At 43.5% G+C, this 18096-nt stretch overlaps 2 protein-coding genes across 3 annotated transcripts in view; one reads left to right on the top strand and one right to left on the bottom strand.

Annotated features, from left to right (window-relative positions):
* Positions 1-6983, bottom strand: part of LOC117764768 (adenylate cyclase type 6-like) — a 36780-nt gene extending 29797 nt beyond the window's left edge. The window contains exons 1-3 of one of the 2 annotated variants that reach the window (XM_034590836.1): positions 6578-6983; positions 2897-3094; positions 1892-2786 (exon numbers count right to left, since the gene is read on the bottom strand). In XM_034590836.1, the coding sequence (XP_034446727.1) occupies positions 1892-2785 (894 nt within the window). In that variant the 5' untranslated portion in view covers position 2786; positions 2897-3094; positions 6578-6983. Of the gene's footprint in view, positions 1-1891; positions 2787-2896; positions 3095-6396; positions 6507-6577 lie in introns of those variants that run through there. The other variant, XM_034590837.1, reaches the window with a different exon arrangement.
* Positions 6984-10430: 3447 nt separating this feature from the next.
* cacnb3b (calcium channel, voltage-dependent, beta 3b) overlaps positions 10431-18096 on the top strand; it is a 23395-nt gene continuing 15729 nt past the window's right edge. The window contains exon 1 of the mRNA XM_034590844.1: positions 10431-10645. Within this exon, the coding sequence (XP_034446735.1) occupies positions 10607-10645 (39 nt within the window). The 5' untranslated portion in view covers positions 10431-10606. The remainder of the gene's footprint in view (positions 10646-18096) is intronic.

Raw genomic sequence — 18096 nt, 5'->3', positions numbered from 1 at the left:
GTAGCTAAATCGTGTTTTGAACATAGAGACATTTGGCATTCATCTTGTCTACTTTATTGTGGGGGGGGCAGTTGGCTGTGGAACTTGCTGATTTGGGTATTCACAGTCTAACAGAGGTAGTCCAGGGCTCAAACTACATGTGTGTTAAGCAAGAAGCTCTCCTTGATTATTGTCCATTAATGTGTACAAGCTGAATGGCACATCAGTGATTATATTTCACCACTCCCTCCCAGATATATACTGACATGTCAGTACTGGGGGAGGACATCAGACAAGCTGTGTTGGTGGTATTACCCAGCCTACCAGAGGACAAACTACAGTCCCAAGCATTGGAGTGGAATCCAGATCTGACCTGCAGTTCATCAAAGAGGAGGATCTCCCTGCCAACATCACACCTATCCAGTGTCGTGGCTTCTCAGCGCTTGGCAAACCGAAGGTATGTCTTAGATTAATGTTTATAAAGCACTTAAAACAGAAAAGCTCATTTCATAAAATTAAAAGCTGTATATTGTGATCCACTATGCATGTTAATTTGCTAATTTATGTAGGCTAATGAATGCACAACAAATTATTTTACTGAAGGTTTTGGTTTTCATTTTTTGTAGTAGGAATGACCTGCTGTTTTTTCCCGCAGATCACTGATCATCTGTGAGCCAAATCGGCTGATACACTGCAATACCGTTTTTTTGTTTTGTTCTAGCAGGTATAACTTCAGGAAATCAGGAAATCTCCAACCAGAGGACCTGCTGCCTGAGGTTATGTTGATGCAACTATATCACTGCTGGTCAGCTCATGCAATCTTGTGAAGTTTTGCTTTTCATATTAAATGGGCAAATGATTATCTTGTCTTGAACAACCTGATGGATTCGGCTCCCTCTTTTAAAAGGAGCTGCCGCGCCGATTTTTCATGAAGTTTCTTTTCGTGTGATTTTGTGATTTCAGATGTTTCGTTGGAATCAATCCAACCAAAGGCACCAAGACGGCAAAGCTGGTCTGCCAAAGAAGTGGGAAGGTGCATGAAAACAAGAACAACTCTGTCAGTCCTCACGTCTCTTCTCTCCTCAAGAGATTAATGGACTTTGAATGGCTTTGAGTGTAAGTCAAACATAAAGAATGAGGACTGTTCTCCTCCTCACTATGTGACTGGACATTGTTCTTCTCTTAACATTTTATTAGTATTTACATCTTTTGCTGATATATTAAGATTTCCAAACACACTGAAAAAAGGTCATCTTTTTTAGCTAGTTAGCTAAAAGTTAAATTATACCAAAAATTATGTGACCTTCTTCTTAATACATTTCTACCTCAGGTCCTGGTTTCAGATTGGGCCTTTAAGCCGAGTATGTTGTCAGTTTTAATAATGTTTGACTATGTTGAAACTCTGGTCAATGTGAATTCCACTGGGTGGCCGGTGTCCAAAGATGTATAATTTACGTTTAAGAACAATTGTACAACATCATATTGTATTGTGAAGTATTAACAGCTATTTATTGGCAACTTTATTTGCCAGGTAACTTCTGTAATCTGAATAGAATACAAGGTAATGTTGTAAACTAGATTACAGGTAATTGTGGTTTTCTGTAAAAAAAACAAACAAGAAATTGCTGTAATTTATATACAACAAAAAACTGTAAAACGTATCCTGTAATATACTGTAATTCTTTTTACAGTAATTTTACAGTACTTTATTGGCAACTTTTTTGCCAGGTATTTACTGTTAATTCTACAGTCAATTCTTTACAGTGTAGTTGCATATACATTTTCTATCAATTGATTATTGCACAGGAGTCGCTTGTGTAAACATAGCTGTACATTGATGGAGGAATATCCAGAATATCTCCATTTGTTCATTTTTACAGACCTGACAGTTCTGAATCATGCTTTCACTCACCTGTTTGTAAATGTACTTGTCCTCTTGGTTGAGCAGCCAGGCGGTGACTACATGTATGGTGGACAGCACTGCTCCGCTGAGCACAGCAGCTCTCATTCTGACCGGCAGCAGTGTGTATATAATGTAGATGAAGAAGACCGTCCACCAGATGCCCTCTGAGGCACTGCGGGGATCCATCTTCAGCACCCCAAAAACCTGCACCACAATCAGCACCCCGATCACCAGATAGCTCACAATCCACATGTAGTCCTGATGGAAGCCATTGCGGTTGCACACCACCATCATGGCCAAGAAGAGCGCCATGGCCACACAGAGTACTGAGACGTAGGCATCATCTGGAGTCTTGTGGCTGCAGTGGAAGGCGAGCATGACCCCGCACACCACCACCAGAACCCCCATCAGCATGGTCAGGGAGCTCTGGTTGAGCCTGAAGAAGTAGCGCTGGTACAGGCGCTCCAGCTTGGTGGACTGAAACTTCTTGGATTGGAAAACCCACACAAACCGCATCCAGCAGTCTAAGGCGCTCATCGTGTTGCAGCTGCCCTCGGCTAATTCCCCTGATTCCTCCTCTTTCCTTCCCTTCAGCTCGCCATCTTCGAAGCCAAGGTCCACCGCCTTTAGACCCAGATCCCCACCGCCACCCATCCTTTTCCCATAGTGGTCCTCCTGCCAGCCACAGCGCAAGCCAAAGTTGCCCCCGCTGGTGCCCGCCGCACAGTGGTAATGCTGAGGGGCCGCATGAGAGGGCTCGAGGTCCTCAGGGTCCCTCAGGCAGCTCATGTAGCGCGGGTTGCACAGGGACGAGCTGTCCGTCCTCTTTTTTCCGTTGCGCTCTCCCCATGCTGTCTTTCGATCGTCCACTCTGCCTACAAAGAGGCCCCTGGCCCACGACATCCTGAGCAAAACACACAAGCACAAACAGGACAAACAAATTTTAGGACAGTTAGTCTGAATATCCTGCAAGCAAAATGTCAGCTTTAGAGAGATTTTCAAGGATCCTCTCACCTGTGTGGGCTTTACTGAGTGTAGCAACACTTTGCTCTTTGGCCAGGCCACTTTTATCCCAGCGAGCACACACCATAGAGCTCAAACTGGCCAGAGGCATCAGAGGTGTGTCTGCGTTTGAGCCACCCTTGGTTTGTACAAACAGTCAGCGTGTCAGCCCTACACACCGCCGAGCGCCTCTAAAGACCACCTGTTCTCCTGTGAAAACACACACACACACACAATACACATGATGTTGTTTGGCTAACATTGCCTCGGGATCAAGAACTTATGGATATACACATCAAGGAAAACAAACATTTGTCTTATCTATTGATCTATTGTCTCTACAATAGACTATATACAGAATATTCACATGGCGGCCATTTTCCTCTGACATCACACTCTGGACGGGAAGCTCAAATACCTTTATGAAAAGAATATCATGTTGTACTACTGAGATCCAGGTTTATAAGTTATATATAAACATTGAGAATCTGATTAACTTGTTTTCATCCGTGTGACATTTCATCTTTGTGACTGCTTTTCTTCTCTGCCTCCGATCAGCAGTCATAAAGGTGATGCCAAATTTGGCAAGACAGCGAGGTGAGAGCGCCTCAGTTGTGATGAATATGACGCACTGGGCCAAAAGAAAAAACAAGACAGGCAAACTCCTCAACTGGCAATGGGAGTCATCACCTTTTTTTAAGATGGTTTACCCACATTCAAAGAAACCTGTGTATACTTGCTAATTTGGAAATAAAAGAGGTTTAAGTAAACTGGATGTAATCAAGCAAGCAATGTACTGTTAACTGTCCTTGTATTTTCACCTGACCTCAGAAATACTCAGAAACGTTACGTGACATTATGCTCACTGGAACGTGTTTCTGTTTTATGTACATACAGTTTGCATCAACACAAAGGTTTGTTTCAAGCACTTTCGCATTGGACTGAATTGAGCATTTAGCGTCAGATTACAAGCTTGATTCCAGTATGTTTTATTTCTAAGGTGAATTGATATTTTAAGGATTAAAATGTCTCTCCCATTTCATCACATACTGAGAAGCGGTTGAATGCCACAGTTAGCTGTGTCTATTGGTAGCTAGTGAGCTATCAAATATTTACAACAACAACACACATGATGTTGTGAGGTTAACATTGCCTGGAGAGCCTAATGAATATCTATGGATGAAGTGTTTGTTGACAGGTTTGCTTGTGAGTGTCTTTGTTTATAATCCTCTGGTAGAAAGTCTGGCAATCAACAGCTGGGACAGGAAATAATAATAATAATAATCTAGAAAATGACTTGTCTGTCGTTAGCTTGTCGTCTAATGGTAGCTAGTGAGCTGTCCCACATGGAATACACCAGTACAACGTTATTCTGTTCATAATGACTATTAGCTGTCTATTATCACCTCATACAACTGGTGCCACTGGTCAAATCTTTTTTAATCAAACCATCGAGTTGAATTTCATCAACCGTTCTACTGATTGCTGGATTTTTGGACATTTCCAGGAGATTAATGTTTCTTGCTGGTGCTGTGCTATGCTACATCGCTGCAATCTGCTCCAAACATCTTGAGTGGGCAGGGATGGGTGGGCTCTATTTGACAACAAAGGGCCCACTGAGTGGGCACCATCACAGATCAAGGGCTCTCCAGTCCAGATTAAATTGTCCATGCTTCCCCCATTAGCTTTGATGACTCACTGTAGCTGGCTTCTGGCAGCACATGTCAAGGACACTGCTAACCTCTAAACCTAATAAGCAAATCTCTGCCAGGCTGACTGAGCTGCAGACGAACGGCGAGGAGAGCGCACATGAGCTGCACACATGGCCGTGTTTATAATCAACAGCAGCTTGTAATGTGAGTTGCTCAACAACCACACACGCAAACACACGCACACACACACAAACACACAGTCCTGTCTCCATGAGTTCAGAGGACATTACATTGACTTACATTGATTTCCTGGAGACTTGCTCTAACCTTACCCATCGTCACTACTTACCTAACCCTTACCCTTACGTGAACCTTAACCTAACCTTGTCTTCACATTCAAATTTAATGATTTACATTATTGGGACTTGCTTTTTGTCCTCATTAGGCAGACAAGTCCCCATACTGTCACTGTGTAAAGAGATTGAGGTCCTCCACAACATGAGTAATACCTTGACCACACACACACACACACACACACTTCTAATTGAAAGAGTGCCTTCAAATACACATGGGTTGATATATTGCGCTTTAAATACTTGTTTAAACTATTTTCTACCTTTCCTCAATAGCCACAACTTAATTAAACCCCGTTTTACACTATAGCACCAGAACCACCATGACAGTTCACTTGACACTGTGACACATGACCCACTGAGCAAAGGCCAACATGTGTCCTCGCTTCACTTGCCTCCTGCAGGAATAAAGTTAGTCCTGACCTCACCTTTGATACATGTATGACAGGTCGGGGGGGCGCAGGTCTTATGTAATACAATATGTACACACATATACATCTGCCACAGCATACAAATCCAATCTGTACCACTACATATGGTCATGTTGGAGTTACACATCCTGCATGATGCATCACAAATGAGGAAGATGGCGCTCCTCGTGCTTATATTTACATCTTGCCTGCACTTTCTCTGCACATGACACTGAACTGCAGCGCCTCCTCCTATCATCCCTGCTTATCCAGGGCTAGTGTTGAGAAATAAATATTTAATTTTAACTCAGAAATACATTTAAATAGAGACCTCATTCACAACATAGAAGGGAAATCACATACAGGAAATGGACAAAGCATTCCCAGGACACCAAGAAAAGACAAATAAGAAAGAGTAAAATTGGCAAAAGATCAAATGTGAAAGCCTAAGGAGTAAATGCAAAAAGAATCACAAAGGAATCCAGAACAGCCTCAGGTACAAATTCCACGTTGCAGGTGCATGATAGTTAATGCTAATAATGATGATCATAATGCCGACAATCATAATCATAATAATAAAATGTTAAGCAATAACACGTGTAGGCCCATGCAGGATGTTGAGATGTTGTTACATAACAGACATGTAACCTCTTTAACCACACTGCACATGGGGAGAGACACTGGAGTCGGGAGAGGAAAGTACACACACCAGTAACTTACCCGGAGTGAAACATTCAACTTTAAATCAGTGGATCCCAACTGGTTTACAGCACTGATGTATATTGTCAACACACACACACACACACGCACACACACTGCATGGGCCTGTCTCCCTCCATATGAGCGTCATGATGTTTGGACCCCAAACAGGTCACCGGACGAGGAGACACGCTGAGAGGTGAACACGCAGCGCTGCCTCATCCGTGACTGCCTCGCGATTAAATGTCCTTGTCATTAGAATAAATAAAATAAAAGTGTGAATGAATTGCCACTGCCTGTACAACGAGGAGGAGGAGGAGGAGGACCACGCAGTGTGCACGGTCCTGCAGGAACAGCCCCGCAATCATCACAGCACACAAACACGGACTGTAGCCTACAACAAGTCAGCTGCTGGTATTTCTGCTGTTTATCCCCCCGCTGCTGCTGCTGCTGCTGCTGCTGCTGGATCCTCTCACTGCGTCTGAGCCCGACACATCCACTCTGTGCGCTGCAGCCGAAGCTTTAAAATGAGAGAGAGAGAGGGGGGGGGGGGGGAGAGAGGCAGCGTTTACTACTCACCATTGGATATCCTCGTTACAGGAGTAACTGTAACACTGCAGTGGAGCCCCAGTTTTTTTTTTTTTTACAAGACCCCCTCCTCCTCTTCCTCCTGCTCCTCTTCCTCCTCCTCCTCCTCTTCTTCCAGTCCAAGGGTCCTCACGCAGCCGCCGCCGCCGCCGTCACACGCTTCAGATGCGGGTCTGCTGCACGTCTGGAAGCGGATTTGGTTCAGAGGGACGCGAGGGAGAGAGAGAGAGGGACAGAGCGAGAGAGAGAGAGAGGAGGGAGGGCGGGAGAGAGAGAGAGAGAGAGAGAGAGAGAGAGAGAGAGAGAGAGAGAGAGAGAGAGGAGCTGCGAAATTGGCCGGACAAGCCTCCTCTTTTCCCAGCCTGAGATACTGTACATTCCCATCGTCTCTCTCTCTCTCTCTTTCACACACACACACACACGCACACGAACACGCGAACACACTCACGCGCACTGCATTCCCATTCTGAACTCAGGAGTTCCCCCTAGAGGTGATACGAGTGTGCCTGTGTGCGCGTGTACGTGCGTGTGTGTGTGATTTACACCTTTGCAGCAACGTCGTCCATCTCCTTCAATAACTCCCCTCCCTCCCTCCCTCTCCCATCAGCCTCACCCACTTTTAACACATTTAACATCACATACCATGTTAGAAGTGGCAGAAACTCCAGCTGCTGTCAGCTGTCACGTCCAGACAACGTTATATCACCATCTGGTGGAAAACCTCTGCAATCATCATCATTTTAATGTAATGTTTCACAACAGGGTTTATGCTCCTGAGTTCTGGGCATTTTAGCAATAAAGCTGTAAAGGGAAACAGTAGCAGGTTTGATGGGTCTATACGCTGCCAGTAAGCAGAAATCACATGACTGAGTAAACCAGTAAGGCAACACTGGTGTTGACACAGAGTAAATCTGTTGACTTTTCACCCTTTAAATCAACTACACACCCTCACAGATCCCACCAGGAACATTAAACAGTTAGTTACGGGAAGTGCTGGTGACTGTAACGCTGTATAAATATGAAGTAGATCTATTATGATTTGTTTTTTTACTTTGCTATGATTATAGTGGGTCTACATTGTAGAGCTACTACTTCCTAGTTCTACTAATGATAACACAAATATAATAAGATCAACTTAATGGATCCCGTACACAAATGGAATGACACTCAGAGTGCATACCTCCACCAACAGTCCCATCATGAACCCTCCAAATTGCGCACAATTCATCAAGATCCATGAATTATTATCTGAAAAGTCAATGAAAATGTCAAAGAACACCCTGTTAGAGAAGGTTTTAAAAAATCCTGGCCTTGCCTCCTGAACCGGATCTTTATCAAAATGTAATGGATTCTTCCCTGACCCAAACTGAATCCTTCCACCAAGTGTTTTGCTAATCTGTCCTGTAGTTTTACGTAATCTTGCTAACTACCAAACAAACAAATGGACAGGGGTGAAAACACAACTTCCTTGGCAGGGTAATAACAGATGTAGGTAAATAAAGTTTAAACACATACATTTACTACCAACATGACAAAGCAGCCACTCTTCTCCTTTTCAAATGTCATGAGGTGACTGGAGTCAGTCCCAGCTGACGTGGGGTGAAGGGGGCGGAATACATCTTACAGGCAGGTCATCAGGCAAATTACAATTACAAGTTAATGAAGAAAGTGTCTTGAGTCCTCACATAGCAGTGTCAGTGATTGCCTACATGGATATATCACTGAACAGGCCCATCAGACTCTGGCCCAGGGGCCTCATGGGGCCTTGTGGGGCCTGTGGGCCTGAGGGCCTCTTCAAAAAGTGACTTCATATTTTTTGTTGGAAATACATGAAAGTACATGAAAGTAAAAACAAAATCACAAACATTAGATGCAAAACAATCCCAGAGAGACACAAAGTGACCACAAAGAGATGACAGACAACTACAAAGAGACAAACCACACAAAATAAATAAAACAGAGAGACATAAATCAAAGTAACCCCAGAGAAACATAAACCAACGTCAAATAGACTCAACATTTCCATTTATTCACAGTAGATAGATCAGATCAAATCAGATCAAATCAAATCAAATCGAATATACTTTATTGTCCCGTAGGGAAAGTTGTTTTCTGCCAAAGTGCTACAGCACGAGATAGATAGATTAGTATTACATGCAAATTTATGAACATTGTCATCATGCCATTTGTATCATCTTTTCCAGCAGGAGGCGCCATTGTCCATCGACATAACACTGTAGTGTCTCTGTATGAAGGCCTGTGAATTATTTCACTGCAGAGGTGAGAGGAAAGACAGAATCTAGAAATATTGTTTGTACCTGGAGGTGAGGTCATACAATCAAGAGTTTATGGGCCGACACACTCTCTCTGTTATTTTCACCATGACAAAGTACCAGCCACTACTCAGGAGCAGTTTTCAAGCAGGTCCTTTATGAAATGTATATATAGGTTGTTGAGCATTGGCAGTTCAACTATGGTATTTATAATGTGGTTTTTGCTTTATATCAGTTCGTTTGGATGTTTGACACTCAATGTGCAGTGTGAGTTTGACACTACTGACTGTTTTCACTCATATTTGCTGAGTACGGAAAGTTCTCATCTTAGATCTGAGATTATCAAAACAAACCGACAAGCATGCGTCAAGGTTCAAAACTTTTGCAAGTCTGATGAGGACACCTGAATACTGCAGGGGGACATATACTGACATTGACATTGAAGTGGGAGAAATCTGTGGACTGTCGTTACATATTTTGAATTTATTCACCAGTTCTGGATTTTTCAATAAGGTGGAAGAGACCATATCACACACATTTTATTATGCTGAGGAGAGATTTCTATAGGTCTTGAAACATGGCTTTTGTAAAATTGTATTCCTGTTCACCAAACAGAACTGTAACATTGCAGATTTTGTAGATTTAAAATAAAGCTGCTTCATCACCAGTGCAGTGTGAATTGATATTGACCTCAAAAGGTGCCTGTAGGTCTATGAGGCCTCTGACCTCCATAGGGTGACAGTAACTTTCTCCTGTTCCCTTTGACTTTGGCAGAATGAGCTGTACCTGAGTGGAGCGGTCGATTGGCTCCTGTGTAAATGGAAGGCGTTTACAGAATGCGAGGGGGGGGGGGGGGGGGTGAAGTGCTGGATCAGTGAAAACTGAGAGGACCTGTATCCCATCCCTCCTGCACCGAACAGCTGCAGCAGAAAATATCTGCACCCACATCAAACAAACCTTTCTTTAAAATCATATTATCATACCTATATGTACTATTATTTATAATCATTTATATTTATAAGTAAAGCAAAAACAGATGGTGGGACGTCTCCGCCTGATAATTCACACGCACGGATACATATGTAATAGTGGAGTTCAAAGATCAGAAGGGTCCTATCCTATTGTTATGATTCATTCCATGCTGAGCAACAAAGCAGGCTGAGCCTTGAGCTGCAGGGGGCCACATACGTTTTTAATAAAAAGGGTTGAAAACAATTTAAATCACAAACATGTGGAAAGAAAAAGACATACACCCAAACCGTCAAATCAATAAATAAAAGCACATGTGTCAGTGAAGCAATTCAAGAGGAGCTGATGCCAAACTTATCACAATCTCTCTGTACTCAAATTCAAAAATAGAAATCAGACAAAGACAATAAACCCCGTGGGACCGGGCTGTGTAAAAAGTGCAGGTCTTTGCATTATTGATCAGGAAAGCTGTAATCTACCCATCTGTGTATGTGCATGGCTTTTGTGTACAGTCATTGATCATGAATCCAGAAACTGGAGATTTTACAGCGCAGATGCCGGAGCCGGAGCCGGAGCCGGAGCCGGGGCAGCGTCTCCTCCAAACGCAGCGCTGAGGAGCCGCGGAGTGGCTGCTGTTTGCGAAAATGTTTGGACGAGGCGCTGTCTACACCTGATGTGATGTCTCCACTGTGAGGAGACTGGGGGCTTTTTTTCCCTTCTCCCCCCCTCCCACCTTTAAGTTGGTGCTGAGGCGACAGATATCCCCGTTTATCTGCGGATGTCCCTGACCAATTCAAGCGTCTTTCTGCTCAACGAGGTGGGTTCGTCTTTCAGTTTTCCTCCTCTGCTTTGTTTTGGATCTCTCTGGTGGGTAACTGGGGACTGGATGAGACTGTGCCTGCTGTTGTGTGCAGAGCTGCATGCATGCGTCGTGCACCATCCTTAGCGGTGGAATAAAGAGGCGGTGAAGGTTGCAGCATGGTCCTGCGTGGTGTTGTGCTGTGTTGGGATACAGATGATGACATTAGACAGCACTGACCTCATCACTGGGAATCTGACAGTGAGTGGGGAGCATGTATTGGTGCTGTCAGTCTGTCAGCAGCGATTAGCTCTGCTCAGGCTGCGGTGGATTTTACAATGGTCAAAACATTTTGAAGAAAATGATAGAAGTGGTCAGTTCAAGCAACAGATGAAAAGCATTTTCCACAAGTGGGACTCTGTTATGCTTCACCTATAGAGATACATGAAAACATTTTGCTCCAGGATAAACTGCAGTTATTAATCCAGGGCTGTAATAATCATTTTAACATAGATCATACATGCAGCCAGGGTGTGATAAAGAAAAGCACTCATATTATAGAAGAACAGTCATATTCCACTAAGCTTTATGACTATACAAACAACACAACTGATCTCAACTTCACTAATCTGATGTGTTTATGAAGTTTATGGTGTTATAATATAGAAGTTATACTCTCATTTTGATTCTCTGCATGTAGCGTCTAGTGTTAGTTCCGTCTGTAACAACGTAATGTGGAGCAACTGATGATGTAATACCTGCAATGTCCATGTTCATCATGTAGTAATATTCACCTCAATGACTCAAATTTGTCATCCCATTACAAATATAATGATAATGTAATCCACTGGCTAAAGTGTGATGAAATGACACCGCAATGATCTAGCACAAAGTCACGAAAACTTTTCATCCTTGCCACTTTATAGGCCGTTTTAAGATTGATGTTTTCCTCAAGCCCGATCATCCTGACAAGTGTTTCTAAAATCACCATGACATGATGAAACCATTTCACCTCTTCTCTCTGCTCCACTCCTAGAGGTTTCAAATATTAAAGGTAGACTGACAGATAAAGAGATAGAAAGAAAGACAAAAATCGTTTGTATTGTTTGTATTGAAAAAAAGTTCATGGTTGCTCTGAGAGCTTCAACTCAAGAAAACACGTGCTAATAAACAAAACAGGTGCATATTGAGGAAACATCTTCATCAATCTGACAAGGCATGCTCAAAACAACCAAATACTCACAACGCTACAATCACAACACTATACACTCACAAAACAACCAAATACTCACAAAACTACAATCACAAAACAACTAAATACTCACAACACTCACAAAACAACCAAATACTCACAACACTCGACTCACAAAACAACTAAATACTCACAACACTATACACTCACAAAACAACCAAATACTCACAACACTATACACACACAAAACAACTAAATACTCACAACACAATACACTCACAAAATAACCAAATACTCACAACACTCGACTCACAAAACAACTAAATACTCACAACACTATACACTCACAAAACAACTAAATACTCATAACACTATACACTCACAAAACAACCAAATACTCACAACACTATACACACACAAATCAACTAAATACTCACAACACTATACCAAATACTCACAACACTATACACTCACAAAACAACCAAATACTCACAACACTATACACTCATAAAACAACTAAATATTCACAACACTATACACTCACTAAACAACCAAATACTCACAATACTATATCAAATATTCACAACACTATACACTCACACTACTAAACCAAATACTCACAACACAATACCAAGTACACTGGAGCATTGGAATTATTCAATTGGAATATTTGGTTGTGTTATGGGTATTTTGGTAGTATTTGGTTTTGTTATGAGTATTTGTTTGTAATGTGAGTTTTTGATTGTGTTGTGAGTATTTGATTGTCTTCAATCAATCAATCAATCAATCAAATTTTATTTGTAAAGCCTCAGAGAGAGTCACATGTGAGGGATCCCTCTCCCAAGACAGACAGCAGTGCAATAGATGTAATATAAGTATTTAGTTGTGTTGTTAGTATTTGGTTGTGTTGTAAGTATTTGCGGTGAATTTTCTATTTGTCACATGTATTGTCAAATTGTCTATGTCTTGTTGTCTATTTGCACATGTTTTCTTTAATTGTAGTTTGTTGAGCTCTCTGGGCCACTGTTGACAAACTGGGTTGTACTGGTGGAGTAAATCCTCATCCAGGACACCATCAGGGCGTCCACCTGCATCTCCAGGAGATTGTTTCTCACCCAGAGCGTGTTTAAGAGAGTGTTGAAGGTGCTTTGAAAGTCAAAACCCATGACTCTGACCATGGCTGCCAGCCTTATCCAGCTGGGAACAGGTCCCTCACAGAAGCTAGATTATTGCATTATTTGCTTCAGTGTGTGTCTTGTAGGCAAACTGCAGGGGGGTGTAATCAGTGTTGTGGACTGGAGAGCTCAATGTCACCCCAGAATCTTAGTGAGGCTGGTTTTTGTTCTTCAAATTAAACATCTCTTGAGACTTGCCATAGGGGCTGTGAAAACAGATTTATTTTGTTCCTGTATTTAGTGATATAGCACCGTTCCAGAGCAGAATTCTAAAAATGGAAAGGCACATATATATATACATCATAGTCAGATTTTTTTCTCATAAAGATTATTCTCTGAGAAATCAAGGAAAATACAGTATTTCTGTATCTGCCCACTGATCCTGATCCATATCAAAATGTACTGGGTTATTTCCTGACCCAGACCACATCCTTCCACCAAGTTTCATTGTAATCTGTAGAAGAGTTTTTGCGTAAACTTGCTTATAAATTAATAAAAGGAGAGATGTGAAAACACAACGTCCTTAATAAGAAATAAGAAAAGAATAAAACTCTCATGTCAATCCATCAGATAGCTTGGTGGAATTTGGTGAATTTAAAATATACATTTTTTTTATTTTAACACACTCAAATACTGTCGTTTCATTTTCACGAAAAAAATAGTCTGTGTTGTTCATGGTTGCTTTTTATTGCCTTTACAATTTCCCCCAGTGATGAGAAAAGTGTTAAAGGGAACAAAGACCCATTTGAAGCTTGCAGAATATTCTCCATGGGTAATTATGTTTTTCATTAACAGTTAAAATATTACTCTCCTCTATTATTAAACAGTCGTTGCTGCTTTATTTAATAATGCATCGTATTATCAAGCAGAAACATGATTTTTCTTTTTGTGACTGCAGAGTTATGGCTCATATTTTCTTGGAAATCCTAAAACTGGCTCTTTGAACGTGTCTCAAGTGGTTAAACGAACTGCTCAGTGAAGCAGAGATTATCTGTTTGCCTTATCACTACTGGTGACACCCTCACTCACATCACTGGCATCCCCCCCGTCTGTTTACCCCCTTCTTTGGTTGTGTGTATACATCAAGCAGGGATCAAGCGCGCGTGTGTGTGTGTGTGTGTGAAACACATGCTGTACCTGCACGTCTGAACCCATCAGCTCCCACACCAACCTCACAGAAGGATTTGGCAGCGGCGAGGTGTCGTCTCCCCTCTGCTCAGAAATCAAAAAAATCAGCATCACCAGAGCCTTAAAATAGCCCCTCATCCATAATGCACCAGCAGCAGCAGCAGCAGCCCACGGAGGAGCTTCATATGGGACAGACTGACAGACATTTGCACTCAATGCTTGGGTGCAGCTCCAATAGCCGCTCTCCCTCCCTTTTTCTGCTTTTCTTCTGCTCAGTGCAAAGCGCCGTGGAGTTTAACTTTCAAACCTTCATTCATTCATGTTTTATTCACATCTTCAGCTCATGCAGAATTGGAATGGATGCGTTCTCCTTCTCTCTCCTCCTCCTCCTCCTCCTCCTCCTCCTCCTTTTTTTTCTTCTCTGCCTCACTGTTTCCTGCAACCTATCCTATGAATTATGGATCTCAACTTTGCTGGAGATTTTTCGCATCATCCACGGGCACAGTTTTATGCTTTCAGACGTGTACGCCTTTAGATGCATGCTGTGCATTTCATACTGTATCTTATCTTACCTTATAGATTAACTCGTGGAGCGGTTACATGATTCTTCTCATGAGATGTTGGGTTGGTTTGTACGGTTTGAAGAAGAAAAAACAATACATATCCCACATCCACAGCTGAGCAGCTGTCAGAGCTCAGCCAGCCATGACATCCACAGAACACACTCTGTGAACAGAGGGCTGCACCGGGGACATCTCCACATGTCGAGCAGAGACAACGAACATGGCTCCGCACATCCCCTCGCCACCAGAAGACTTTCTCCTCTCTCTAAACTTTTGCCGCCTGACATGTTGAAATCCTCAGTGGATGAAAGAAAAAGAAATAAAACAGTTTGATAGGAGGGTAAAAATGGCAGATTTGTCCCTTTGAGGTTTTGTGTTTGTGAGTGACATGGTGGCATGTGAACTCTTTCCATTGTACTTGCTATGGTTTGGGGACAGTTCTCATGGTGTGGGCAAGGTCTATTATTCAATTAAAGGGGATTATAATGCTGAAGTATGCAATGGAAGAACTTGCAGGGCCTCTAGAGAGAAGAGCAGAGGCTTTTACAGCAGCGTATTGATGCCCATGGTTTTGTAATGTGATGTTGGACAGTCATATATGGGCGTGTTCAGGTGTCCACAAACATCTGGCCATTTACTGTGTAGGAGAACTGCAAGAAGTGGCTTAATGGGAATATGATGTGCGAGGATTGGTGCCGCAAGATGTAGTGTCCTTTAGAACAATATCACATGGTCATCTTGTTTTGGCTCCGACGATAACAAAGAGTCCTGAGTGAACTTAACATGCACTGGCGATACACAGTCCCACCGGACGGGCGAGGTAGGGATGGAGGAGGAGGAGAGGAGGAGAGGAGGAGAGAGGGTGGGAAGGATGAAGTGCGGAGCGGAGAGAGAGGGAGAGAGTGAGAGAGAGAGAGAGAGAGAGAGAGAGAGAGAGAGAGAGAGAGAGAGAGAGAGAGCCCGACTGACGTAGCAAAGGCTTGTGCACAGAGAGTGGTGGAGAATGAGATCGGGGAGGGTGGGGTGGGGGGTGCGGAGAAAGAGAGAGGGATAGACTGCTTACAAGCACGCTACAGTACACTTCAGTGTTACCCGGGAGAGAGGGCACACCATGACTGACTAGCAGAGAGAGAGAGAGGGCGAGCGAGCGAGACGGGGAGCGTGCTCTCCCACCTCCAACCGAGTGAGTACGCCGCTATCTCTATCTCTGCATCTGATCCCCTCCCTGCAAATCGCATCGATAAGCCGGTGGGGAAACCTCGCGGTCGATCGGTGCATGCTGTCGAACGACGGGACGACACACGGGGCGGATGCACTTCAGGGAATCTGTCAGCTCTGCTCCTGAAAAGTTTGAGAGGTCGTGTGGGTGTGTGCGGCTGTCAAGAGTGAGGGAGAATTGTCATTTTTGAACCGATCCCATGTGCAAACCGAACTCCTCATCGTCAGCGCCTGGCGTTTCTGGGGGGGGAGTCATTTGAGTTGCACTAAAGCAGAAAAGGGGCATTTAGTGGCGTCGTGTTCACGGAGGAGCGGTGGTGGTGGTGGTGGGGGGGAAGCTGTGGGTATGTACTCGCAGGCATTCAGGCTTTTCTCTGCTGGTGGTGGGGGGGGGGGAGGAATGCATTTGGGACTGCTGGGCTTCCTGTGTGGGGTCAATTAAATACTGCATGAGACAGAGCACTAAAAGCCTGTCCCGCGAGGAGCGAAGTGCATTGTGTGTGTGTGTGCGTGTGTGTATTTGAGTGTGTGTGCTCGTGCATATGTGTGTTGGTGCATCAGTGTGCAATGCCTTGATTAAATTTGATGAACCAGCAGTGTTGAGAGGGCCAAAGATTCCAGTTCCTGTTGGGAAACGCTGCCATTTCTTCAGTGTTTTTACTTATTAAAGACGAGCAGGTCAGAATGTAAAGAAGTATGTGCTCTAATTTCTCTGTATGACATGCATGTTCTCCAGGAAATCTCCATCTACTGCCTTCCTTGACCGTATCATCTGCAAACTGTCGTATCGTTGATGAACTCTCAATGTCGTGACTGAGATTTTAAGACCCAAACCTGAAAAAAAAAGCCCCTCTCTACGATGTAAAGCCGCAATGTATGAATATGTAGGACAGCATTACATATTAATACATCTGACATTCCCTCTGTTTGCCCAGCCCACTAGTCAAGACGCACCAATTAGGCCTAACTCAAACCTATGGAGCCTAAATCAGGTCATCTTCCAACAAACATCTGATTTAATGAAGGATGCAGCAGCGCTGTGCCACTCTGCGCTGCACTGTTGGTACACACACAGCTTTATGTGGGTTAGCTCCAGCCCCTCTGCACTTTGAAGCAGTTTGGTGAAGTCAGGTTGAAGGATCCCTGCGGGGATGAAAGCCTATAACTATCCACAGTGTACGACCAGGCCAAGGGGACAGTGTGGAGGAAAGATAGTGATTACTGAGTGCAGGTTTGCTGCCCCCTGCTCCTCTTCCTCCCCTGTATGCCATCATTATTGTTGACCCCCCTCTCTCCGATGATTCACGTCATCACATTGTCCTCATTGCATCAGGAGCATTCCTCTTTGTTGTTGGCTCATACAAGATGTCCCCTCTTTTTACATCTCCACACTGCTGTTGCTGTGGTGAGAAAGCAGTTGTCTTTGGAACGGCTTGGAAGTGCTTATTTATAGGATCTGCTAAGGGCTCATTACAGGCAGAAGAAGTACGCTGGGGTAACATTAGAGCAGGAGGAGGTTGGAGCTGCTCAGGACAGGATGGAGTATCAATCTGGGTGGCTCTCCTATTGATCCACTCTGCCCTACTCTGGTTGCACTGTCAAGAGACCTCTCTCTGATTCTGGATGATCCACCTCTGCCTGGAATGCTGCCTCAGCTCCCACTGCACACACACACGCTAATGAGCCTCTTCTTCCCAATGCAGGAGGTTGGAGACATGAGGTTTTGTGCTCAAATCTCTACAGATGTTGGGAAAACTTTGTCTCATTTGCTCCCAGTTGGTGTCAGAGCTGCTCAGTTGCTTGCGAGCATCAAACACTGTCATGCAGCTACTGAAAGGTGGCACTGATTGACTGGTCTGATTATTTATTGTTCAATCAGATGTTTACGGATTTAAATCATGATTACAGAGTTTTTTGTTGAAGTAAAAACTCCTTATGCCTAACTCTGGAGAAATTCACTTTTTTTGTGAAAAACATAAAATACTAGAATGGCAGTAGAGCGCATTTTTCTGCCGTGGCTCAATAGTCCCCTCCATCAGTAGGCGTTTAACGAGCACCTTTCTATTACCTCATGACCTTTCTTTCATTTGAGGCGAATTGAGGTGAATTTGTCTAAAAGATACGGCGAGTGGACTAGTTTTTAACCCAAATGGCAGTGCATACCTCCACCAAGGCCCAACGGTCCCTTTATGA

The sequence above is a fragment of the Hippoglossus hippoglossus genome, chromosome 7 (genome assembly GCF_009819705.1).
Source record: "Hippoglossus hippoglossus isolate fHipHip1 chromosome 7, fHipHip1.pri, whole genome shotgun sequence".
Classification (NCBI taxonomy): domain Eukaryota; kingdom Metazoa; phylum Chordata; class Actinopteri; order Pleuronectiformes; family Pleuronectidae; genus Hippoglossus; species Hippoglossus hippoglossus.
This window is presented reverse-complemented; position numbering and strand designations above follow the sequence as displayed.